We start from the raw sequence: 26,998 nt of genomic DNA on the forward strand, positions 1-26,998 counted from the left end.
GTTTGGCTTATGTGCTGCTGACCGTGAATTAACCTGTGCATGACAGATCTGGCTTCGCCTTGTATGAAAATATGTAGTGGTGGTAAGTTCAACAAGACCTCCATCGCATTTGTAGGGGTGGTTTTTATGGCCCCAGTTACACACAGGCACGCAAGCCTTTGTGTGGTACTTAACAGCCTTACCGCCAACTTGCGATGTCTTTGTCCGCCACGCCATCGACCCGTAGGTTATCATAGGTCTTACTACCCTTGTGTATAGCCATAGAGTCATTTTAGGGTTAAGTCCCCAGTTTTTTCCACACATCCTTCTGCACCTACCTAAAGAGATGGCAGCCTTCTGTGTTGCCTTCGCTATGTGAGTATTCCATGTAAGCCTTTGATCAAAAATTATCCCAAGATACTTTGTTTCTTTGGCAAAAGGGTGTTCCATATAAGAAAACATAACTTTAGTTCATATCTTCAAAAACATTTTTTTCGTAGAATAACAGACTACGCCACTATATTCTACGTAAAAAGTTCTACAAAAAACAGTTTTCGCCTTCTTGAAATCTTCCCCAAAAACAGAGATACGGGAGGTGTCTTGTAAAATTTTCAAAAAGCCCCTGTAGCTCAGAAACGAAGAGGGGTATGAAAATTTTGTTTGCAGAAAATCTTCAGTTTGACAAAAAAGTGGAACAGGTTTGTGCAAACCGCGCCCCTCTATCTTCACTACTAACGGAGATACCGTATGATTTCAACGAAAATAGGACACTCTGTACATTCCTCAATATATTAATGTTTTTTTATGTTTTAAGTACTTTTCAATTAATAAAGTGTGTAGATAAACATTTTTATTCACCTATCATCGATTTATATTTTTGATATTGAATTATGATTACAATGTATATTTTGATTACATAAGAGGTCGTATCCAAACATATTTTTTTTTCAGAGGTCTTATCAAAATTTATTTAATTTTTTTGCGATTAAAATCAATAGATTATTAATAAGCTGAAAAAATGCACTATATAATAATCTGTAGATTTGTATATACATATTGATATTCTCAATAGCCCAGGCTGATTTTGTATTACCAAAATCAGCATATTATAGTGAGGTCTATACAGGGTGTCCCAGAAATAAGTGCAAGTATTTTAGGGAGTGGTATGTTTTTAAAATAAATTGATATATGAATGATATTGATTAATAACTGAGTTATTTAATTTTGAAAAAATCTAAGAATATATTTTTTTCAGAATATTGTGACGATATGAACATAAATATCATTAGAGCAACCTGTCCATTAAACATTAAAGAACTGTCATAGGCTTTTTCGCTAAACAAATTAAAATTAATTGAATTTCGTAAAAGGCTATATAAATATTTTCACTTCAAGTAGATACATACTCGCATTGTCAGTTGTGTAACGAACTGTTGTGGGTTTTTAAAGAATCGAAGTGGAGTCAGAGGTTGTGCATACAAAGCCGAGTGAGGTATTTGTTATCTCTTGGCTAGTAGGAAAGTTTACAAGCTCTTATAATTGCTTAGTATCAGTTACAGTAGACGTAGAGATATGATTTCATTCACAGAATTAATGTTTTATACTCTTTAAGTAAAATAGCCAAATGTAAATATACTCGTAACACTACCTTGGTTGTTAAAATATTTTTATTTACCTCATAATATACAGTGTGGTCCGAACTGTATTCCGGATCCTTCGACAGCATATTCTATAAATGAAAATAAGTAAAAAAGTTCGTATAAATGTATGTCTTAAATTGCTTAGATTCGGAGACACAGGGTGTAGAAGTTTCATTTTTATTTTGATTTTTTTAAAATAATTTCTGAAGTAACGTCAACATTTGGATGAAAATTGGTGTCTGGGAGTTTTTTAACATGATAAATTTGATGTTGATGTCAATATAACTCCTATTTGTAGGAGGCTGTTTTGAAGAGTAATAACTTTTCGTCCGTACTGTATAAAAACTACTGAGTGAAAAAATGTACATTACCGTGATTTTTTACGTAAAAATTGTCTCTTGCTAAAAATCGCTACGAGCAACCGTTCAAAGATATTTAGAATGGAAATAGTCAATACATGTCAGTTATTTGACTGAAATTATAGATTTGGGAACATTGGTGGAACTTTTGGCACAAAAACATTTCAAATTTATGATTTCAGTGTTGTATTGTATTTGACTAAGAGTGGGTCCCATAGGGGACCCTCCACTGAGGCCGCGAGGGCCTATTGTGGCTCAGTTTCTACAAGCTCTAATTTACAAGAGCGTCAAAGTTCATCCTCAAGACCCAGCCTCTTAATATAGGCCGTTATGTCTGAGGGCGATATGTCTCCTAGGTCTGATAGGTCTAGCATGGGTTTGCCAAACATCTCAAACCTGGTCCTGCTCCTAGCGGGGCAGGTACACATAACGTGCTTCATTGTTTCATCATCTTCCATACAGAGTCGGCATTCGGCGTCTTCCACCAGTCCCGTCCTCTGTAGGTGAGATCTCAGCCGGCAGTGGCCCGTCTACACTGCAGTGAGCACACGCGTTCCATTCCTACCGGCCTTTAGGAGTTCTCCTGTTCTATGTTTGGATGGCCCTGCTAGGATTTTCTTGGCATGCTCCATTCCGGGACTGTCATTCCAGTCTCGGAATGTCTCACCCCTAACCCATTCACAGAGCCTGTCTCTTGCGAGATTTTTGGGAACGCTAAGTGTCGGTTCTGGGCCCACGAATGGCGAGCCTGCACCAATTTTGGCGAGGGAATCAGCACGTTCATTTCCCTCTAGGCCGACATGTCCCGGTATCCATATTAGCGACACTTTGTTCCTATCTCCCAGTATATTGAGTAGTTTCTTACAATGAAGAATCGTCATAGACGTGCTTTTCGTTGCCTCAAGCGCTTTCAGCGCAGCTTGACTATCCGAAAATATGCATATTGTTCTCCCGGTGTATTGCTGTTCTACCAGCAGTTGCACACAGGTTTCAATAGCATATAGCTCAGCTTGGAAGATCGTGGTGTGTTTTCCAAGACTGTGGTAGATCTCAGTCTTTGGACTGCTGCAGTAAATTCCTGCGCCAGATCCTTTTTCGTTTTTGGATCCGTCCGTGTACCAACACATTTCCGCATGTAATAAGCCGTTTCCCGGCTTATCCCACTCGTCCCTGTTCGGAAACAGGACGTTGTAGGTGCGCGTCAAGAGTTGGACTGGTGGTGTAAGATCCGAGATCATTCCCATAATCTCATCCGACTGTAGTTCTTCTACTAGCCGGTTTTGTATGAACATAATTGTTCCTTGGCTTCCTCGTGCTATATTTAGAAACCTATATGTAGCCCATCTCGCCTTTCTTTCCAAAAGAATTTGAAGAGGAGGTAGATCGAGTAGGGTTTCCATAGCTTTTGACGGCGTGGAATGGAAGGCACAAGTCACCGCTAAGCATGCTTGTCGTTGTAATTTCGACAATTTATTCTTTGTCGTTATTTGGTTGGCTTTCTGCCACCAGGCAACTGCACCATACGTGATAATAGGTCTGATGGCCGTCACGTATAGCCAGTACATATTTTTGGGGTTTAATCCCCAGTTTCTACCACAAATTCGGCGGCATGCCCATAGAGCATAGCAAGCCTTTTTTGATGTTTTTTCCAGATGAGAGGTCCAGCTAAGTTTTTTGTCCAGGTTTAATCCCAGATACTTAACTTCCTCCGCAAACGGAATTGTCTCACCAAGAAGAATGGGCGGTTTCAGTTTGTCTGTTTTCCTTCTTCTGGTGAATGGTATGATCACGGTTTTCTGTGGGTTTACACTTAATTGTTCCAGTGTGCACCAGCCGTGAATTGCATCTAGGATTTCCTGTATTTTTGAGGAGATGTCCTCCTCTTTGTGTCCTTTTACTAGGATCACCAGGTCGTCCGCATATGCCTGTGCTTCAACCTCGTATGCATCGATGATTGCCATCAGGTCGTCCGCTAACAGGGTCCACAGAAGAGGAGAGAGAACTCCTCCTTGCGGGCATCCCCTGCCCGGAACAAACCTAACGGACTCACCACTGAGCGAGGTCGTTGCTACTCGATTTTTGAGCATTTGCTCAATCCATTCAGTTATGGTAGCTTCGACTCCTCGTGCTTTCACAGCGCCTAGGAGCGATTGAGGGGTGACATTGTTGAATGCTCCCTCAATATCTAGGAATATCCCTACCGCAATTTCTTTGCGATCAAAGGTACTCTTAATTTCCCCTACCAAATTGTTGAGGGCCAGTTCTGTTGATTTTCCCTGTTGATAAGCATATTGTCGGACATTCAGGGGATTAGACGTAAGAATCCTCCCCCTAATGTGTCCATCCAATATCTTCTCCAGAGTCTTCAGCAGAAATGATGTAAGGCTTATTGGTCGATATGAGCCAGGTTGTAGGTTTTGTTTCCCCACTTTCGGTATGTATACCACCTTTGCTCTCGTCCAGTCAGCTGGCAGGTGTGACCATGCCAGACTTGCCCTAAAAATTCTTAATAAGCGAGGGACGATAATGTTCTCAGCCTTCTGCAATAAGGCCGGAAACACTCCGTCCTCTCCTGGGGATTTGAATGGGTCGAAACTTTCGATCGCCCCTTTAGTCTCCCTATAGGTGATTACTTTCTTCGCTATCTCCCAATCCTCTTTTTTGGGCCGGTTTTTACGACGCATGAGTATCGGGGGGGGTAGCTCTTCATCACCTAGTATCAAGCAGCCTGGGAGTGTTTTTGGGCCAAAATCTGTAGCGTTTCTTTCCTGGACTCTGTGAAATTACCGTCGGGGCGCTGTATCGTCCCTAGCTCATTCACTGGTTCTTTTGAGAGAATCTTGTGAATTCTGGTGCTTTGAGGTAGATCGACCAGACTCCCACAGAACCTTCTCCAGGACTCTCTCTTCGCCCGTCTTATTTCCTTATTGTACTCCGATGATTTCAGTGTAATAACTGTTTAATCAACATATGTTTAATTTATGTCAATGGTAGGTATGATTGTAGGATAATTTAGATTCCAAATATCTCGAGAACCATTACTCGTAGCGATAAAAACTGTCGTAAATGTATATTTTTTTACTCAGTAGTTTTATACAAGTATACGGACTAAAATTTATTACTCTTCTCAGTTATTATCAATTTATCTCTGCAACCAGTTAAAAATATGTAGGTGGTGCCCTCTACAAGTAGGAGTCATATTGACATCAAAATCAAATTTCTCATGTCAAAAGACCCCCAGACATTGATACATGTTTTACGAAATATTTCCAGAAATATTTCGTAAAACATTTCGGGCATAGTGTAGGGGGTGTTTATGATGAGTTATAACTCAAGAAAGAGGGATACAATAGATCTGTAGAGTCGCTACGATTATCCCTTTTTCCATACTACATTCAACTATTTGTCTGAGGCCATACAATGCGCAAATTACACATTTCCTTTTGCTCTGCACCGACATAAATCACTATCTTTTTACCGACATACGCCAATCAAGTCCGAATACATTCGTACATAAATAAACATATCAAAACGAAATAAAATTGATTCGTTTACATAAACATTCAGAAAAGGATGTGAAATATTTCTTAACAAGCGTGCCTCCTGGTACGTTTTTTTCCTCTTCGGCACTGAGCCGGCTCCATTCACTTTTCTCATTAAAATCCGACTCGAATAACATTTTGCGTGCGTGCCTAACTAAAGGTCACCCCACACACACACAAACACGCGGAGGAAAAGACGTAATTTTGTTTGGAAAAAAGTTCGAGTCCATGGGAAACTAAACGTAGAAATAATACGTATATTTTTATATTAATATGAACGGCGTTTGTAGATTATTTCTTATATCGTTTCATCGTTTCTGAATATAATGAGTTCAGTTTTATGAGAATAGTTCCGGAAAACTTCCGACATCAAAATGAAATAAAACATTTTTTATCGATAGGTTTGTAGCTTCTGAATAACGGTCTAGGTAAAGCATCTAGCTCATTTGCTAGCTCAGAGTTAGAATTATTATAGTTAAGCAACTGGCATTTTCAATGGAGTTGTCAATGGACATTGTCATATTTATTTGAAACCAATAATCAATGAGAATCTATACTAATATATAAAATCCTTAAGTGACTGACATACTGATTAATCACGATCCTGCTCAAACCACTCAACGTAAGAAGCTCAATTTTGGCATACAGGTTCATACTAGGGTGTAGAGGTTCGATAAGAAAGGATTTTTCGAAATTCCAGTTCCAAGAGGGTGAAACCACCCCTCAAATATTACAATATTTTTTATTTAAAAAACGGTCAAGTTTCCGAAAAAAGGCTTAAACACGTATATTTTATTTTGTTTTTTTTAAATATTTTAAGATTTTTAAAAATGTATTCAGGATGTTTCGAAAAATCTGGTCATTGATTAACCACGATCCTACTTAAAGTGCTTGACGTAAAAAGCTGATTTTTGGAAAACAGATTGACTTTAGGGTGTAGAGGTTGGATAAGAAGGGATTTTTCGAAACTCGAATTCTAAGGGGGTGAAACTATCCCTCAAATATTTTCCCTCGTTTTTTTTTTAATGGAACACCCTGTATATTATTTTTTCAGTAGACGGAGAATTAAAAAATGAACATTTTTTGTATTTAGAGTATTTCAAAATTTTTAACGGTTTCGCAGATATTTGCGGTTTTATATTTCATATGGCATTTTCCACAGTAAATTTTTATCAAAGCCACCCAATGATTTTTCTCTCGTATTTTACCATTGAAAGCGCCATATGAAATAATACTGCGCGTATCTGCGAAACCGTTCAAAATTTTGAAATACTCTAAATATAAAAAATGTTCATTTTTTAACTCTCCATCTAATAAAAAAATAATATACAGGGTGTTCCATTTAAAATAATAAAGAAAAATTATTTTATATTTTAGAAAGTTTGGCGTAGAATATTGAACATCCTGTATGATATACGATTACCATATTTATAACAAAGTAAGAACAGACTATCTAATGTAAATACCTAATATAGTTTTGATTTCAGAACAGTTCTTGTATTTTTAATAATTTTTTTAAGAAGGGCTAAAAAATACAAATTTTTTATTTATTTTTTAATATCTCTGAAACTATCGAAATATATTTATTCATATCTTAGGGTTATGTAAAGTGATCTGAAAGGAAGCCAAAAATGCAATTATATACAGGGTGTTCCATTTAAAAAAAAATCCAGGTCCACTTACACTTTTTGGAGCCACCCTATAGAAGTTAAAATATTTTCCTGAAATACATCCTGGTACATACTTTAGGTTTGAACTTAAACAAAATTCTCAAGTTTTTTATTCTAGGAGCTACAGATGCCTGACGCACTATTGCCGGACCCTGTACAAGACATTATAACCTGTTAACCTGTTTTTAACTTCCAAATTACTTTAGTTTTATTCCCCACTTTGGGAATTGTAACGTCAATTCTTGGAAATTTCGATCAATTTCCAGTTGGTCAATAATAGTCCAGGTGGTTAATTTAACGAAATTTTACCTTCAAATGTTTGTTGGGGGAGCACATGGAAGTTTAAAGACAATAATAATGAGCAGGAAGAAAACAATGACTTGAATATTCTTATTCATGTTGAAGAAAAGTAAAATATTGACTCTCGCCTATTGGGGATCCAAAAGACAACAGGATCTTTCGCCGAACGACTTCTTCCTGTGAAGAATACCCAAAAACCATCTTTATGGGCATATTAAATATAGGAATTTAGATGAACTGAAAACGACATCTCGGTAAAATGCTAAAGATTCTCCCCTTAACAGCTTTGTATTTTACGGCGTGAATTTTACATTCATTTGGGGTATTGTTTGGCTGTGAACGGGGATTATGTGAACATTTTATTAATTTTTATATTTGTGTAATAAAGTTCCTTTAGTTACAAATAGTTCGATTATTTCTTAAATTATTTTCTTATGTCCCGTTTTCCGACACCATATATAATAAACACATACACCTCCTCGGCGACAGATATCAAATTGATATAGCCCGAGATTACGTAAATGGAGACCCACGATCAGAACTGGGCAACTAACAAGTGGCGAGTCGATCGTTATTTAGTGGACAATGGCGATAATAAAACATGAGTTGGGACAGGTAATACGGTGAGCGCAAATAATGGCCGATTATGGACCGTAAATTAAGTCGATCGGTGGCTAATGCCCGCGAACGCTTATTAAAGGTGATATTTTAACGATGGCGAGAACTGGAAGGTGCAACACGGGTGAGAAGTGAATGTTGAAAAAAAAATATAAAGGAAAAATAGCAACAAACTTATTAGAGATGAGCAAAAAATGGCAAACAGCGATTCAATCTAGTGATGGGCATTACGATTCCTTTTAGTGAATCGAATCACACGATTCAATTTCTCATATTGAATCGACTTCATTTGAACTAACCACATGCACAATTTACCTTTCATAAAAGCAAGAATCGTAACGGGCACAACGGGCGATAATTTGGTCGGACAATTATTTAAGTGGCCAGAACGATTTCATTGGCACAATGAAAAGTAATTCATTAACTTTATGAAATTTAAGTTCATTAAATTAATGAACAGTGTTCATTAATTTGAAGAACACATTCATTGGTACAATGAACAGATTTCATTAATATAATACACCTAAATCCTTATATTAATGAACCGTATCATTAATACAATGAAATCATTTCATAACCTATTTAGTTATACATTTAAAAGTCGACACTATTAGTAACTCTTGTTATACCGTATAATCGATGATGAAGATCGCTGTCATTGTATGAAATGTCATTGATAGTCATTTCCCAGCCAACTACCTGAAATAATTCTAATATAAATAGATTTCCATTTGAACAAGCCCTTAGCTACAAAACTAACAAAATTACCAATAGTGCCGACTTACTTACGAGCACAGTAAAATTTTCCATAAGGGCAATAAAAAACAAGTGCAATAAACTAATAATAATTTATTCAAACTTGATATAGCATATACAAGTTAAAAATTATAAAAAAAATCGAATCGACGAAGAGAATAGTAATGTTATTAGTAATTTTAGGATAAATTATAATAAGAAACTCAATTTACCAGTCGATATCCTGAGGGATTTCTATAAAAAGACCATTTCTTCATTATATTAGCTGTATCCTTAGACTTGATAACGTCCAGACGAATTTGCAACAGGCCTTGCAAGTCGTATCAAGTTGGTTTGATGTTAAATTGGCGAATTTGAGGGCTTAAAGGCAGGTCTCAGCATCTTGTTCCGGTTCTAAAAGCGACGTATATCAAAATAATTAAAATGCCAAATATTAAAAGAACATTGGAATTTACCATAAACAGTTTCATGCCTCGACTTGTTACTATGTTTTTCTTTTTTTTTGTGTTCTGGAACATATTTGGAAACCGTTGTTTTAATGAATACCCGCACTAGAGATCTCACACAGTGGAATTAGATTTGACAACACAACAAATTAACTACAATACGATAGGACTTTTATTTAAAATATTGAAGAGAAGACTTACCGCTCTAATGAAACTAAAGCCTCACTGAATAACACAACCACAGAGGCGTTATTAAAGTGCCAAAGTAACCGATCAAGATGGCCACCATTTAAGTCCTAATATTTTATTCCTGATATTAATAACCGCGTACATTAACATAATGTAGTGTGTTCCTTATATTAATAACATTGTTCATTGTCACAATGTACAACTCATTAATCAATGATTTAGTACATTAGTATAATGAATATGTGTTCATTAAAGTTTCAGCATTAAAACAAAGAACGCATTCATTGGGACAATGAACGCGTTCTTTATATTAATGAAAATCTTACATTAATTTAATAACCAGATTTTCATTATAGTGATGAAATTAGATTCATACTATTAATAAATCAGGCATCGATCTATGATTAACAAATCATTAATATAATGAAAAAAAATGGAGTATGAATTAATATCATTAGTTAGTAATGGAGTGTAATGAGAAAATTTTGATTTCCGTCGTGTTATCTTAATAAACTGCATCAAAAATGAACCTGTGCAGCTTTTATCATAATATACAACACTCTATCAATTAGAGTTATGGATATTTGTGCACTTGTGCACTTCTGTTATGATGCACTTGTGCAATAATTCAAAATTTGACGTCGAATAATTTATTTAATTGTTTATTTATTTAATTGTTTTTATTGATGAAAGTAAGTAAAGAGTAGTAGTGTATTTTTAGAAAGCTCATAACAACATAAATCAAAATAAAAAATAACATACAGGGTTTTCCATTTACAGAAGCATAAGTTCGGGTCATATTTTAAGAATGACAGCTTCCAGCGAAAAGTTTCACCTTTTCGATAAGTCATAAGATAACCAAGACACGAAGGGTGTCAATAAATGCAACATTTTTAAATTCGCCTTGTATTTCAGAAACCAAGGGGGTGAGGACATATTTGTATGTAGCACCTTTAGATTTATAAAAAAGTACAGTGATGTGAAAATAGCATCTTTGTATCGCTATTCATAAAGGAGAAACTCATCAACATAAAACACACTTTGTATAATACACGAACGAATGTATACCAGAATATTAAGAGTTACTTTTTTATTTATTTGATTTTGTTGAATATTTGGGTCAAACAGAGTAAATCAGAACACTTCCAATCAACCAGATAAAAATATAAACTTAGACCACGCGTTACAAAAGAATGAAAAACGGAATCAAGAAGAGCTTATAGGACAATGCAATTGACCTGCTGAAGTCTCTCAGTTGACTGAAAAATCAAAAAAAAAAAAAATAAATAACCATGAAGTCGACCCTATACTGTCCTAACAGATTGCCAGATGATTCCGCATATGGAAACACTTAAAAAGGGCCTTTACAGTTCTTAACTCTAAAAGATTAAGGACCAACAAATACTAAGAAATATAAAACGTTTAAAATACCTAAATGGTCTTAAATTCAACAGATTCGTACTCTGCAAATAATAGATACATGTTTTCCTAGAGTATAGCACTAAAAACGCATGAATCTCCTCTGCACTCGTATCTAAATCAATTAGCCTCCCACCGAGTGTCAAAGAGAACCTCCGCTCCATCGTCGGCGACCATACCCTTCTTCTTCCGTCTCTCGATGGCGGTGTAACGCGAGCCCACCGACTCCGGCGATGATGGCGCGAGATAATGCCGCGTCGTAACTCTGCCCACGACCGAACTTACCGCCATTTACTCGCGCGGGCTTCTTGCCGGTCGATGGGGGCGATCGCAGCGAAGAAAAATCGCGCCAGTACGTTACCGACAGGGATGGGTAGATGTATCGATACTTCTTCTTTCTCAGCCTGGTTCCATCCAGTGTTGGATATAGGCCTCTTCTAGGTTTTTCCATGCTTCGCGATCTCTAGCCAATCTTATACATTCTCTTCCCGCCACTGTTCTGATGTCATCGACCCATCTCTTTTTTGGTTGGCTCACACTTCTTGTTGTTCCCCTAGGTCTCCTTAGAATGACTTTTTGAGGCCATCGGTCTGGATCCTGCCTTGCTACATGTCCGATCCATTGCCACTCTTTTAACCACATCTATTAGTTTTGTTTTTTGACGTATGTGGTGACTCCTAACATGATTCTTTCCATGGCTCCTTGTGCAATTCGCCGTTGTTCTGCTGTTTTTTGAGTAATTGCTATAGTCTCTAAGCCGTACGTAAGCACAGGTAGGATGCAGCTGTCGTAAGCCTTTTTCTTTAGGTTGATGGGCACCTTTTTATTCTTGAAAATATCACTCATATTTCCAAATGCTACTCATGCCAAATGGATCCTGCGTATCGATACATACTAGTACATATCGACTCGACCAGAACCGTTTTGCTTTCCAAGTGGAAACCAACTTAAAGCGGAACTTAAGAACTTGGAATACTCCATCCGTAACCTGGCATGGGAATCATCTAACGGTCTAAGACTTTCGATTACGACTCTTGGTTTAAGTAAGAAAAATCTTCGGATTGTCATGGCTTGTTTAACTGTCTCCTCAATGAACACCTCAGTAGATTGGAACTAACCCAAGAAACATTTGAAGTTAAAATTACTTTAAATTAACCACCTGGACTATTATTGACCAACTGGAAATTGGTCGAAATTTCCAAGAATTGACGTTAAAATCCCCAAAGTGGGGAATAAAACTATTCACAAAAAAATATTTTTTGAAAACAAATTGGATAAGAAAGTGGCCGCTAATGGTGTTTTTAACTATTCGTCTATGAGGTTAGGTTTTTCATAATTGTAAAACCTTAAGGTCTCCTTTCTTTTTATGAGGTTAAGATTTCTTTAAATTTATAGCCTCAAAGGTCAAGATTTCTTACTTAAGGTATTTTTTCGAGGTGCAAGTTAAAAAATGGGCTATATTAGGTCGAAGCTCATTTCTCGAAGGCCTGACTTATGGAGTATCGCCGGTAAAACAGAAAACTTCTATTTTCTTTGAGTGACAGTTGACAATGATATTTTATGCCAAGTTCGGTAATTACATCTTCAAGCAATCCGATTAACTCTTCATAGTAATCATGTGTCCTAAAATGAGGATATTTATTGAGAGTCACGTGACATGTCAAATTTTTATCCTTTTGCTAGCCGATGCAATTACCGAACTGGCGTAAACTAGAACACTAACTAGAAAACCAAATTAGTTTTCTTTGCTTATTATTTGTAAAAGTTTTGTGTTTTGGGATTGTGAGTGTTATTATAGAGGACTTTTTGTTTTTATTGCACATAATGGACACGTTTACGATTGTGGCGGTAATAAAAAAGAGACACATTGAATATTCTTTCGTTCCCCACCAGTGGGAACAAGGTAATGTGCTATGACGTAATAATCCCTCGAAAACTATTTTAAACTATTATAATGTTCTTACGGTATAATACAGAAAAATTCCGGTGACTTCTTTTTGATTTTTTTTTCTGGACTAATTTGAAAACGGTAAAGAGAAAATATGGTTATTTTATCGAGATCTACCAGTCCTGAAATCATAGTAGTTGTATAATCATAGTAAGATATGTTAAGTTACAATCAAGAACAGATATATGATTTGATTAAAAAAAAAACTATAGTATTGTGCATGAAAAGAAGACAACATTCACCAAACGGTAAATGATCGATAAATTTTTGAAGTATCGACACTTACAGGTATCGATACTTTCTGAACATACCTAGGTACTGCTTGGGAGTCGTGTAACATCGAGGAAGAAGAGGTGGTCGTTATCTGGCCGGTACTATCGCGTGTTTTTCGGTTTTAAGTAGCCTCTACGTCATTAGTTCCGTGCGTTCCGCGTGCTCTTGTAGGTTTAATGACGATTTTCAGAAAAATGCGCGTATGACGGGTCGTTCACGTTTATGTTGTATGTTTTTAATTCTAGTAGTCTTGTAGTATGTAGAATGAGTGGGTATGTATCATCATTGTAGCATGATAATCACTGTGACGATAATGATCTATTGTGTCCCCCTTTCATGACTTATAACTCATCATACACTCATCATACATGTGGATCTTTCTATTGTATGGGGGACAGGGTATTTCCTATCCTCCTTTGACAACAGATGTTCATCATTCGAGGAGTGGACCTCTACTTCCTACGAGGGTATACACCCTTCTACGGTTGAGGTTTAGCGAGATGGAAAATTGATGTAAAATTACCGGTAATTTATAAATCGGTAATACTACCGGTAATATTATGGTAACATTGGAAATTTATCAAAAACAGTTTTTTAAATAGTATTATTTTTTATTTCAAAACTGTAAAATCATTACAGCCAATTAAAAGATGTTTTTTAAACTAGTCAGAGTCAGAGTGGCCTATATGTTATAGTACGTAATAGAGTGGATAATGGTAAATCATTCTCAATATCGTCATTTGGTTTTTCATTCTTTTTCGTTAATTGTCTGTTTGCAAGTCTATTACTGCGAAATCGATATCTTCTTCTTCTTCCATGTCTTTGTCAGCAGCTTCTACCATTCTTGGATGTTCTTATTCGTTTAGTAAATTAGAATTATGAGGTATATAGGTAGGTAAGTTTTCCGGCGTACTAATTCATAAGTACTAAAGGTTCTTTCGGTTGTGGCTTTTGACGATAGTAGATTTAAAATGTCTACATATTACCGCGGTAATATTACCCTTTACATCACTAAGTTTAGCCCTCCGTACCTTTCACAGACGAGGAACTTGTTTTCGGCTGAGGTACCCATGAGGTGGAGGCTGGAAAATCAGTCTCAATTTTTTCTACCTCTTTAACTTGGTGTCTACTTAGACCTAATACCACTGTTGTTCTAGATCTATAATAAGCATATATAAAGCAAGACAGTGAGATGATTTTTGGACCCATCCTGAGGCTAGAGGGCATTCCCCCTAGCACCTGATTAGGAGCTTTTCAACCAACGACAAGGTCTCGCATCCCCTAAAAGTTCTAATAGGCTTAGTTTTTGCTTTAAAGTTTGTTCTAATATTATAGTAAAAATATACATGTTAAATTAACAAACTCTGACCAGATTTATTGTGAAAAAGGCGTCAGCCATGGCAAGTTATGAAGATCGCTGTCATTTTGTATATAAAATTATTTCGGAAGTGTTGTAGATATTCATTTCCAAGCCAACTTAATAAATCGTATTTTCAGTAGTTTAATTAACTCTAATTCTATAATATAAGAGTAAAATACATGGTTTATCTCTGTTTTTTTTTACTCTAATTCTATAATATAAGAGTAAAATACATGATTTATCTCTGACCAATGTTTCGTATCCAACATATCCGCTTACTTACTAGGGTAAAAGCACCGGTTGTGGCCAGGTTAAGGGATTTTGAGAGTTTGACTTATCAGAAAAAATATTTGTAGTTAATTTTGGAGATAAAGAAAAAAATTTTTGGTGCTTCTCCAAACATTTTTCTTTCAAAATCTGCTTTTATTGTAAAGATTTGTATTCTTAATAAACAGAAAATAAGCATTTTATGAAAACATACGATTTTTCCCATTTGTGGCCACCTTGGGCCAAATGTGGCCACATTTACTACCATTTGTGGCCACATTCTTGCAAAAATATTCTCTGTATTGAATTTTGCAGATAACAAAGCAAATATTATTATTTTATTTATTAATTTTTTTCAAAAAAAAGACCTAAAATGACATTTGGCACTTAATTGTTTATATTTTTAACAAAAAAAAAAACATGAACGTTTATTCCTATAATTCTTAAAACAAATCAAGTGATACCTAATACCTTATTTTGTTTTTTGTCTGTTAAACAAATGTTAAATAAAAATACAATACAATAGGTACATATTACTACTACTGTGAGGAACAATAAGCAAAATACACTAATTAATCAGAATATTCTTGAATATTTGTTAGTTCAGGTACCACATATATGCCTCTTGAATTGACTTTTTTAGATCATCAATTTTCATTGTTATATCACTCAGTTTGTACTAAAGCAAGTTATTTTTACTAAAGTTTTGACCGCAGGTTTGAACCATTATAGCTATAATATTCATTATTTTCAATTTGTAATATTTTACCTGGATTCAACTGATTTCGGTACTTTAAAATAATAAAATTTCCTATATTTAATTCAGCAGATGTCACAAAAGTTTAAGGTGGTGCTGGTTTCTCTTTTTCATTTCTACTAGAAAGATCTTTATTTTCTTTAAATTTTATTTTAATTGTTTTCTTCTTTGTAAAGTTTTCATTGTCAGTTTTTGTTTTTTTCTCCTTTCCTTTCATTAATTCAATCCACTTATCATAGGTAATGACTGATGGTAGATCTCTTTCTTTTTAAAGATTAACATCTCTCCGGGATTATTCTTAAGTTCATAATTATGTCTACTAGTCTTCTTTTCCTGCATGGTTTGGTCTAGTGGTCCTGAATTATCTTTCTTTGAATTCTCATAATTTTTATTTTCATCGCATTTGTTCATGTTTATTCCATTTAGTTCTGTATCTATATTATTTTCTATATTCCTTTTCTCATCTGAAGGAAAACTTGATGACGATATATGTTCAGATTTGTAATCTTGGCCGAAATAAGCAATTTGCGTGGAGTGCACTGTCAGTTTGGTGCATTGCCTTTTCTTGGATTGTCCAAGCCGCACATTGTCTTTGCCTTGTCACTCAACTGTCTTAATTTGCTGATTTTGTTTGTTCCCCCCCCTTTTTGCGGAGTGTGTTTCTGTAGTTTTTTACACCTTATGTAATTTTGTAATTTTGGAAGTATTGCCAATACTATGAAAAGGTTTGGTTCATGAATTTCCTGTGAATTTAATAAAAAAATTGTGAAGGAAAAATTTGTACAATTTAATGATTTTTTGTGACAGTTTTTCACATTGATTAATATGAACATTATTGTCATATTTTCCTCATTACCTTCTTCACATTTGGCCTTTTCTAAGTGTTTGCATTGCACCTCTTGTCTTTTTTCAGAATTTTTAGCACATCCTAATGTTTATTCAATTGCTTATAAGAAAATTCTTTTTCTGATTGCGCTCGGTGTATTTCTGGTTGCAGATATTTGGTGACATTTTCTGAATTGTAAATGTAATTGTATTTTTACCACCTAATTGTTTTTTGCTCTCGTTGCACGAGTAAGGGTGTTTTATTAATGTTTTTTAGTGTTTTTTTTAGTGTTGTGCCTTGATCACTCCACTTTTCTACATGACCACCCACACCATTGGTTTTTTACATGAATACAATGATGGACATGCCACAGCCTTGTTCGACATCCATAGATCACTTTTACTAACTTGACTTCTGACAATTGACTTTTGACGTTTGGATGTCGCGGTTGTCGCCTGTCAATTGTTTTGCGCCTCCACGCTTCGGATTGAGACGCAAAAAATTCTTTAATTTAAAAATTTCTAACATCTCTTAATTATTCTAATGTTCTAACTTATATTTGGCGGCTTAACCGCCTTATAAGAGTCCTTGTGGTTGACTGGTCAGCGATGCTTTCACGGTGGAGTTATCAACACAAACCATGTTTAATGTAGTTTTTATGAAGGTATTTTCTGTACCACGTTAAGTAAGTCTTATTCTTAACTTTTATAACAGCAATTATCATAGGTAATGACTGATGGTAGATCTCTTTCTTTTTAAAGATTAACATCTCTCCGGGATTATTCTTAAGTTCATAATTATGTCTACTAGTCTTCTTTTTCCTGCATGGTATGGTCTTCTTTGTCAAATTATCTTCCTTTGAAACCTCACTAAATTTTATTTTCTTCTCACTAGTCAGTCGAGACTACTTTCTGCATATTATTTTCTATATTCCTTTTCTCATCTGAAGGAAAACTTGATGACGATATATGTTCAGATTTGTAATCTTGGCCGATAATTGTATTTGGGATATTATTATATTTAGGTACTATTATTCAGCTTTTATTAAAAGCTGAATAATAACAAATAAAATGTTCTCCATATTATGTTGTCCGTCGTTTGCACTTATATTATAAAGCTAAATAATATGTGGCCACAACTAGATTTCGACTGCACCACTTTTGGCCATAACCTGGCCACAAGTAGAACATAATTAAAATTTAATTACACCTTTTGTGGCCATAGAAATAATTCCTAAATATTAATTATTTGAATATAATAAATTTAAAAAATAGTTGCAGGTGTATAATATTTATTAAAATCATGGAAAATTAAACCCCAATACAGATTATTGTTAATAATTTGAGTTCTACTTAACAAGCTATCATTAAGAAATGGGTTAAGAAAACAGTATCTAGTAAATATGTGCTACTACTTTTTGATCTAACGGCCGACTTTTACACCAAATTTGAATATTTTCTATCGAATATGGCGCTGGATATATCCATTTAGAAAATTATAGATGCACGGTTGTCACAATGACGTGAAAAAGCTTAATTTTTAAGATTTTTTAAAGAAGTGGCTACAGCAGGGTCAATGGCCACAAATGGTGCGTCTACCCTACACCCGACGCGGTGCATAGTCGCTAGTCGCACATTAGGGTACGAACATAGTGGAGGCAGGTTTCTGCTTTCCGGCAACCAGCGCCGTCTCTGGGGACCTATTCTTGGCCACTCGCGTCTTCAAATATCGCTCGCATCTCGCATCTCCTAAAAAGCCATATAACAATACACAGATGCGTAACTTTGCGTATATGCATCACGTGTATTGTATATGGCTATTTCGGAGATGCGAGAAGGGTGCGGAAGTAGATAATTAAGAGGAAATTTACCTGATTAACTAACCTAACCTAACCAAACCATGCCGCACATAGATGTATTTGGTCTATAAACCTGGCCAAAAGTGATATTTTTTTATTTTCATTTTTTATCTTAACTGAATACAAATCTATAAATACTAAATGTAAGCAAGTTTATTAGTTATTAGCTTTTTTAAGTCGTAAGTTGACTATCAAATAAATAATATATTTCAGTTAAAAGTATGAATTATCTTGAGTGTATTCTGAATATTTCTAAGATTATAAAAGTACTGGAATTGTTTGTAGTGCTTTTTTTGCAAACTGTTCATAATAACTGTCATGATGGATACAGAGCCAGCTTTGTTTGTTTGCTCTGTTCTGTTTTATGCCATATCTTTATTTTGAAACGTTTCCTTCTATTCTATTTCTTTATAATGTTTTATATTTAAAAAATCAGAGGCATTTTTATAAGGTGTAAGACTATTCGGCAATATTCCGCATGGAAATTAGTATCCGTTCAATGCTTAAAGTCTCCAGCATTGGAATATGTACAAAAATCTTGCCAATATTTGCCACTGCCAAAAAAAACATTGATTTAAATAGATTCTTAAAGGAAATAGTCTTTACCCTATAACACCCATCCTCGCTCAAATATCGTCTATAATATACAAATTACTTTCTTGTTCTAGCATCCTCATCCAATTGCTTGGTTTTGCACAGAATGGCCCTATTTGATCGGTGGAAAGGGTTTCAGAATAGAGGAAAAAATATTGTGTAGGAAAAACAAAATGAGGTTCCATATTAGCACCCTCTCCTCTAATAATTAATATTACTAGCAAAAAAGCAAAAAAATCATAAAACATAATTTTGGCCAACTTTTAGTTCTTAATACCCTCTGTGCGCCGTCGGCGCCTGCAAAAGCAGAAATAAATAAATTTTCGTTCCGGTAAAAGCGAGAACGCCGATGAACGCTGGTTGACGGCTCCTACCTGCTTTCACTGTGAACTAGCCGATTTGATAACACGCTTTAATTTTTCAAGGTTATAAGCGCGAGGCGGCGCGGCGCGGCGCTACTATGTAACCATATACAGGGTGTCCCAGAAATACGTGCAAGTATTTTAACTTAACTGGTAGTATAGTTCAACCCCAGAAACACGCCTATGAGGTTTTTTTCTAAATATTTTTTTTTGAAAATTCGGAATTTTTTGAAAATATTTTTGGAATTTTTTTGCAATTTTTTTTAGTTTTTATTTAAAAAAATAATTTCTTGATAATATGGCAACATAGGTAGTAGATTAAATTTATAAGAAAGAAAATCCAGAAAAGATCCAGTGGTTCTCAAACAAATCTCGAAGTATTGGAAAGAATATGTAAGGACCAAGAACTATTGACTACAATAAAACGACGAAAAGCAGCATATTTTGGTCATATTTTTCGAAATAACAAATATAGTTTCCTACAGCTGATCGTTGAGGGAAAGATTGAAGGACGACGAGGCATCGGGCGTAAACGGTTTTCCTGGTTGCGGAATTTGCGCCAGTGGTTTAATATAGGAGAGGCCAGTGCAATTATCCGTTTGGCTCAAGACAGGGAGGAATTCCAATGGTCGCCAACCTCCGATGAGGAGAAGGCACATGAAGAAGAAGGTTCTCAAAATTTTAGCAAAAATATTTTTTTTTGGGAAAATTTCAAAGTAAAATAACTCCATTATTTTGGACCATTATTTGAAAAACGATAAAGAGAAAATATGTTTCTTTTATCGAGATCTACCACCCTTTAAAATACTTGCACTTATTTCTGGGATACCCTGTTTATAACAATACACGTGATGCGTATACGCAAAGTTGCGAACGATGTCAAGAATAGGTGCCCAGATTGGCGCTGACTACCAGTAAGCGGCAAACCTGCTTGCACTGTGTTCGCACATTAGAAAGCTTTCTAATGGCGACCGGGATTATTTAACGAAATGCCCATTCCAAGACGGCCTGCCGGACCCAGAGCCCCCGCCCACTAAAATCAGAAGGCCGATGCCATTGGTTCGAAATTTCCGACGGGAAAAACAGGAGCAGGGAAGGAAGGGGACAAGGCAGGGGAAGCCCACACCACCCGCCGACCGTCCCAACACCAACGTTTCCTCTACAAAAACGCGTTATCGGTAATCTCCCTCGGCTCCACACTAGGGTTTCTCTATAGCTTCTGCTTTTCCGTCTGTCCTTGTCTAACCCCTCTAGGCCTTTTCGGTCTGGTCTTGTACCGTATGATCGAATAAAAACGGCGTCAGCGATGGGTATGAAATGAAGATCGCTGTCATTTTATATGTAAAATTACATGGGAAATGTCGATCGTCATTTCATAGCCATCGCTGACGCCGTTTTTATTCGGTTATACGGTACAAACTTAAACTCGTTTTGTTTTTGCGATTCTGCAGTTTATAAAAAATGTTGAAGTACTTAGGAAGATCTTTATTTTCTTTAAATTTTATTTTAATTGTTTTCTTCTTTGTAAAGTTTTCATTTTCAGTTTTTGTTTTTTTTTTCTCCTTTCCTTTCATTAATTCAATCCACTTATCATAGGTAATGACTGATGGTAGATGTAGCCTCTATACGGTACAAACTTAAACTCGTTTTGTTTTTGCGATTCTGCAGTTTATAAAAAATGTCGAAGTACTTTTTATAAATCAATGCTTGCTTTAAAAATATTGTTTCTTATTTAAATTTTTATTTGCCATTGGTGAAATGAATAAATCTTGCTAGACTCAATATACAGGGTGGTCCGAACTGTATTTCGGAAACTTCGGCAGTATATTTTTCATATAAAAATAAGTAAAAATGTTCGATTAAATGTATGTCCTAAAATGCTTAGTTTCGGAGATACAGGGTGTAGAAGTTTTATTTGGATGAAAATTGGTGTTTGGGAGTTTTTTGATACGGGAAATTTGATTTTGAGGTTAATATGACTCCTATTTGTAGGGGGCGCCACCTACGTGTGTTTTAACTGTTTTGAAAGGTAATAAATTTTCATCCGTACATAAAACTACTTAGTGAAAAAATATAAATTTCCGTGACTTTTTACGTTATCGCTAGGAGCAACCGTTCTCAAGATATTTAGAATGGAAATGGTCAATACATGTCATTATTGACAAAAAATAAACATGTTGAGTAGATATATAGTTATTTGACTGAAATACTAAATTCGGATCATTTTTATTTTTTTAAATTAATCATAAATTTTTCTGCGAAGAAATGACGATAAAACAGTTTCTGTTGAACTTTTGATCCAAAGTAATTTCAAATTTATGATTTCAGTCTAATAACGATTTAGTCAACACGTTTAATTTATGTCAATGATGACAGGTTTTGATAATTTCGATTCCAAATATCTCGAGAACCATTACTCGTAGCGATTTTTACTAAGAGACCTTTTTTTACGTAAAAGACGTCCTAAATGTATGTATTTTTACTCAGTAGTTTTATACAGGTACGGATGAAAAGTTATTACTCTGCAAACAGTTAAAAAATATGTAAGTGGTGCTCTCTACAAGTAGGAGTCATATTGACATCAAAATCAAATTTCTCCCAGGCACCAATTTTCATCCAAATATTGACATTACTTCAGAAATTATTTCGAAAAAATCGAAATAAAAATGAAACTTTTACACTCTGTATTTCCGAAACTAAGCCATAACGGACATACATTCGCTGAACCAAAAGTCGACATAAATATAATGAAAAAGTTCATTAATATAATGAATTAAATCATTAATTTTGAACCGATGAATGATTTCATTGGCACAATGAAAAGTAATTCATTAACTCTATGAGCTTTAAGTTCATTAAATCAATGAACAGTGTTCATTAATTTGAAGAACACATTCATTGGTACAATGAACAGATTTCATTAATATAATACACCTAAATCTTTTTATTAATGAACCGTTATCATTAATACAATGAAATAATTTCATAGCCATTTAGTTATACATTTAAAAGTCGACACTATTAGTAACTCTTGTTATACCGTATAATTGATGATGAAGATCGCTGTCATTGATATGAAATGTCATTGATAGTCATTTCCCAGCTAACTACCTGAAATAATTCTGCTATAAATAGATTTCCATTTGAACAAGCCCTTAGCTACAAAGGTAACAAAAATACTAATAGTGCCGACTTACTTACGAGCACAGTAAATTTTTCCATTAGGGATTATTAATAAAAACCAAGTGCAATAAACTAATAATAATTTATTAAACTCGATATAGCATATACATATATATAAATTAAAAATTAAAAAAATCGAATCGACGAAGAGAATATTAACGTTATTATTAATTTTAGGGTAAATTATAATAAGAAAATTAATTTACCAGTCGATATCCTGAGGGATTTCTATAAAAAGACCATTTCTTCATTATATTAGCTGTATCCTTAGATTTGATAAGGTCTAGACGAATTTGCAACAGGCTTTCCAAGTTGCATCAAGTGGGTCCGATGTTAAATTGTCGAATTTGAGGGCTTGAAGGCATCAACATCTTCTTCCAGTTCTAAAAGACGCATTTCAAAATAATGAAAATGCCAAATATTAAAAGAACATTTTACCATAATCAGTTCCATGCCTCGACTTGTTGCTATGTTTTTCTTCTTTTTGCTTTTTATCTTCTGAAACATATTTGGAAACCGCTGTTTTAATGAATACCCACACCAGAGATCTCACACAGCGCAATTTGATTTGACAACACAACAAATTAACTACAATACGATAGGACTTTTGTTTAAAATATTTAAAATATTGAAGAGAACAGTTACCGCTCTAATGAAACTAAAGCCTCATATAACTGAATAACTCAACCACACAGACGTTATTAAAGTGCCAAAGTAACCGATCAACATGGCGGACTAAGCCCAAACCAAACCAAACCAAATCAATATTAAGCTTCATTTTCTTTCTAATAAGCCGATTTCTTGCCTTTCTTCTATACTTCCTTCCACCTTTCTATACCCTGCACCGCTCCAAATGTCTTAAAAGAGCCACACATTCGAACGCCAATGATCGCAATCTTAATGCCTCGCCGCAACAGTAATAAGAGCCTTAACAGCAATAATTCTGCCGTTTTATTGTCTGAAATCTCCTCCCGATGAGCCGTTATAACACACTATAACGATATTTATTACTTTGCGTTGTCACTACATTACACGGCGCGGCGCTTCTCCATTTTTTTTATTCGCCCAATGGTACCTACTATCTGTACAGACGTTGGTACTACCACGGTCACGCTCCGCCACTTTGTACCGCGCGGTACTTCTTTATTTTTTTCGATTGCACCAGGTATTTTATTACCATTGCGCAAATTACTCGTGTTTGATCGGCGATAAGTACTGTTAAGTAGGTACTTCCTAAATGGTATCCGATGTTTCTGTGTTGGACATTGGATTAGTTATTTATGCAACCAGTTAGGACATTTGGTGTAAGGAATGAGGTTTTCCAAATAGATGTTTTCCGGCGTTTTTCTCACCGATTAATCCGTAGATTTACGGATTTTGGGTATAGTACGTTAATAATACGGATTTTCTATCATTAAACCAATTTAATATAATATTATATGATTAAACAAAGAACGGCATCAGAGTTGGCTTGGAAATGAAGATCGCTTTTATTTCATATGTAAAACATTTCCAAGTCAACTAAACGACATTTTTCGATCATACGAAATATTTAGTACCTAAAAAAAAGATTTTTATTTTTGTTGTTTAATCTATGTTTAACACAAATAAATTTTCAATACATAAACGCGGATTTTTCATCCATAGATATTTTCGTCAAACGTATTAGGTACAGATATTCATATTTTAATATAGCCAACCAGTCGCTTTCAGTTCAAGACCGTCTTCGATATGCTTTCGCTAGCCGAATTAGAGGAAATGAGTGTTTTATGTGTTGGCCGCAGAACGAGTAGAGGCTCCACTGTAGAGCATTTGAGACGTTTTGATATGTTGAGGTTATACGTACTAAAAAGAGACTTTTTAAAATCAAAAGAGTTCCTAACTGCAAAGTGTGAGCTTCACCCCTAAAAACCACCCCCAATACATACTGCGGTGGTTTTTATCATTTTTCTCGAAAACCATTAGTCACACAGAAAATTTTATTCTTATCAAAAATATTCCTTATAAAATTTTCTACAAAAAAGGTTCTATTCATTATTTATATTTATCCAATGCATTTCGAGCAATAACCGTTTGAAAAATGGAGTAGAAAAAAATACAGGTTGCCTTTCTAATTATAGTCTCCCAAGGTATTTTAACGTGCTAAATATACATGCAACAGATATAATACTGTATAATATGAACAAAAAGATTGCCTATTCCACTAAACTAACATTGATACTTTCATCTACATATTGTCATCGTCTATGGTTTCTAGAATGTGCTCAGTATTCGAACAACTTTGCCCACGACAGGTTCCGCACATAGTTAACATGGCGGCTTTAATGCAACTGCATCTTTTGACACACTCTTGTTTGCTGATGTTCAAATTATTCGTACTGCCATCAAAATATCTGAGAAAAATGAACAAGTTCTAATCGTTGAACAAGATGTCGATCTTATTGTTTTATTAGCAGCACTTTCCCCCTATGAAAAAGACATTCTTTTTCTGAAAGAAGTCATAGGTAATGTGAAACAACGAATGTATAGTTCGAGAGACATGCAATCATCCAGTATTATACGTAATTTAAAAAAATCTATTTTATTTATTCACGCTATTAGCGGGTGTGACACAACATCAGGATTTTTTGGAAAAGGAAAACAACAACACGTACAAATATTTAATAAAGAAAAAGACTTTGATAGTATCGTCGATATTTTTAACAACGCAAAGACAACATCTAAAAAAATTGACAAAGCTGAAAAGACATTTATACGGAAACTATACAAACTGTAGGGAGCCTTAGTGAGCAAAGATACACTTGTTTCAATAAGTTAGTTGGTGAAGCAAACAGCACGGTACTTTTATTCAAATTGCCTTCCACATCTGCTGCAGCTAGGCAACATTCTCGGAGAACATATCTTCAAGTACAAATATGGCAGGAACAACCTGTAAAACCCGACCAGTGGGGCTGGAAGAAAATCAACAACACCCTGTCACCTTTATATACAACAGAATCGCCCGCCCCTGCTTCAATTATGTCATTAATAACGTGCAACTGCAAACAAGATTGTGTAAAAAGATGCAGTTGCATTAAAGCCGGCAGGAAATGTACAACTATGGAACCTGTCGAGGGCAAAGTTGTTCGAATGAGCACATTCTAACTATAAACGATGACAATATGTAGATGAAAGTATGAAAGTTAGTTTAGTGGAATAGGCAATCAGGAATTTGCTCATTAGGCTGCGTATCTTCACAATTCTTTCAATCAACAGAACAGTTTTTAATAAATTTTTAGCAGGGGCACTTTCTACATATATAGTTTTTAAATAAATAGGATTTTATTAGGCCAGTCAAATCAGATGTAATAGAAGGGCTAAACGAAAAAAAGTGTAGGAATGATAAGTATTGACGTTATTGTTTTCATGGGTTCGTCTCACGTGAAAGAGTAGTCAGGAAGGTCAAAAGAATTCGTGCACTTTTTTAGATTTTTGTCATTAATAAAGAGAATTAAATTCTGCGTCTAACAAGTACTACACGTTCATTTAATTTGGTTCAGTAGCATGGATAAAATCGAAAGTTATAAAATGGTTATATTTACTGACTTTGCTGAAAAATGTATTAAAGTGACATTTAATCGTCCGTGGTAATAAGCAAAAGGGGTTAACTTACCTTTCATTAATATTTCTGATGCATTTAAATAGAACTATTTTTTTAGTTTTACATTTATTGTGATTATTTTTTTGTTAGATTTAATTTTTTTTTTCTGTATTTCTTTTGGTATTTTAGACTAATTGTTGTTTCTCTGTTCGTTTCAGCTCTAGTCGGGGCGCGCCTGGCGATGGGGAGTGAGCACTACTGCCTGCGCTGGAACAACCACCAGGCCAACCTGCTGGGCGTCTGCGCGCAGCTGCTGCGCGACGAGCGCCTCGTCGACGTGACGCTGGCGTGCGCGGACGAGGGCCGCTGCATCAGAGCGCACAAGGTCAGTATTAACTTTTTTTTATTATTTTTTGGGCATTAGTAATACACTCATAATTTCTCACTTCTCAAGTTTTACGGGCTATCCGAACTGTATTCCGGAAACTTCAGCAGCATATTCTGCAGATAAAAATAAGTAAAAAAGTTTGTATAAATGTATGTCCTAAATTGCTTAGTTTCATAGATACAGGGTAGAATGTAGAATGTAGAATGATTAGGAGAGGAGTTAGTCACCGCGACCTTAAAGATCTATTGTGTGTTCCCCTTTCTTGAGCTATAACGAGTTATAACTCATCATACAGTCTCAAGGCTTTAACAAAAGCCAGTATCTGAGACGGCTCCATAGAGGCCAGCTCTCCATCCTTGACATCAGCCGTACTAAAGTTCATGGCACGAATGGTCGTCGTCTCGGCGCACTCAGTGATGAGGTGTTCTGGTGTTTCCCCATATTCCCCACAGAATCTGTATTCGCCGTTGTTTCTCAGCTTCAGCCTACTGAGGTGTTCGTTGAGGAGACAATGTCCTGTTAGAAACCCCGTGACAATCCGAAGATTGTTTTTACTTAAATCAAGGAAAGCCTTTGATTTTTCTCGGTCGTAGGTTCTGAGGAACTTTTTCGAGTGTCTTAGACCGTTGGAAGACACCCATTCTAAGTTACGGTTGGAGTCTTGCAGATTCTTCAGTTCCGCTT

General features: G+C 35.3%; 1 protein-coding gene across 1 annotated transcript in view; it reads left to right on the forward strand.

Moving 5' to 3' along the window:
- Positions 1-26,998, forward strand: part of LOC115886064 (zinc finger protein 629-like) — a 188,776-nt gene that overhangs the window by 86,174 nt on the left and 75,604 nt on the right. Inside the window, exon 3 of the mRNA XM_030905092.1 lies at positions 26,145-26,311. Within this exon, the coding sequence (XP_030760952.1) occupies positions 26,168-26,311 (144 nt within the window). The 5' untranslated portion in view covers positions 26,145-26,167. The remainder of the gene's footprint in view (positions 1-26,144; positions 26,312-26,998) is intronic.

This window comes from Sitophilus oryzae, unplaced genomic scaffold (genome assembly GCF_002938485.1).
Source record: "Sitophilus oryzae breed Bouriz unplaced genomic scaffold, Soryzae_2.0 scaffold_466_pilon_pilon, whole genome shotgun sequence".
In the NCBI taxonomy this organism is placed as follows: domain Eukaryota; kingdom Metazoa; phylum Arthropoda; class Insecta; order Coleoptera; family Curculionidae; genus Sitophilus; species Sitophilus oryzae.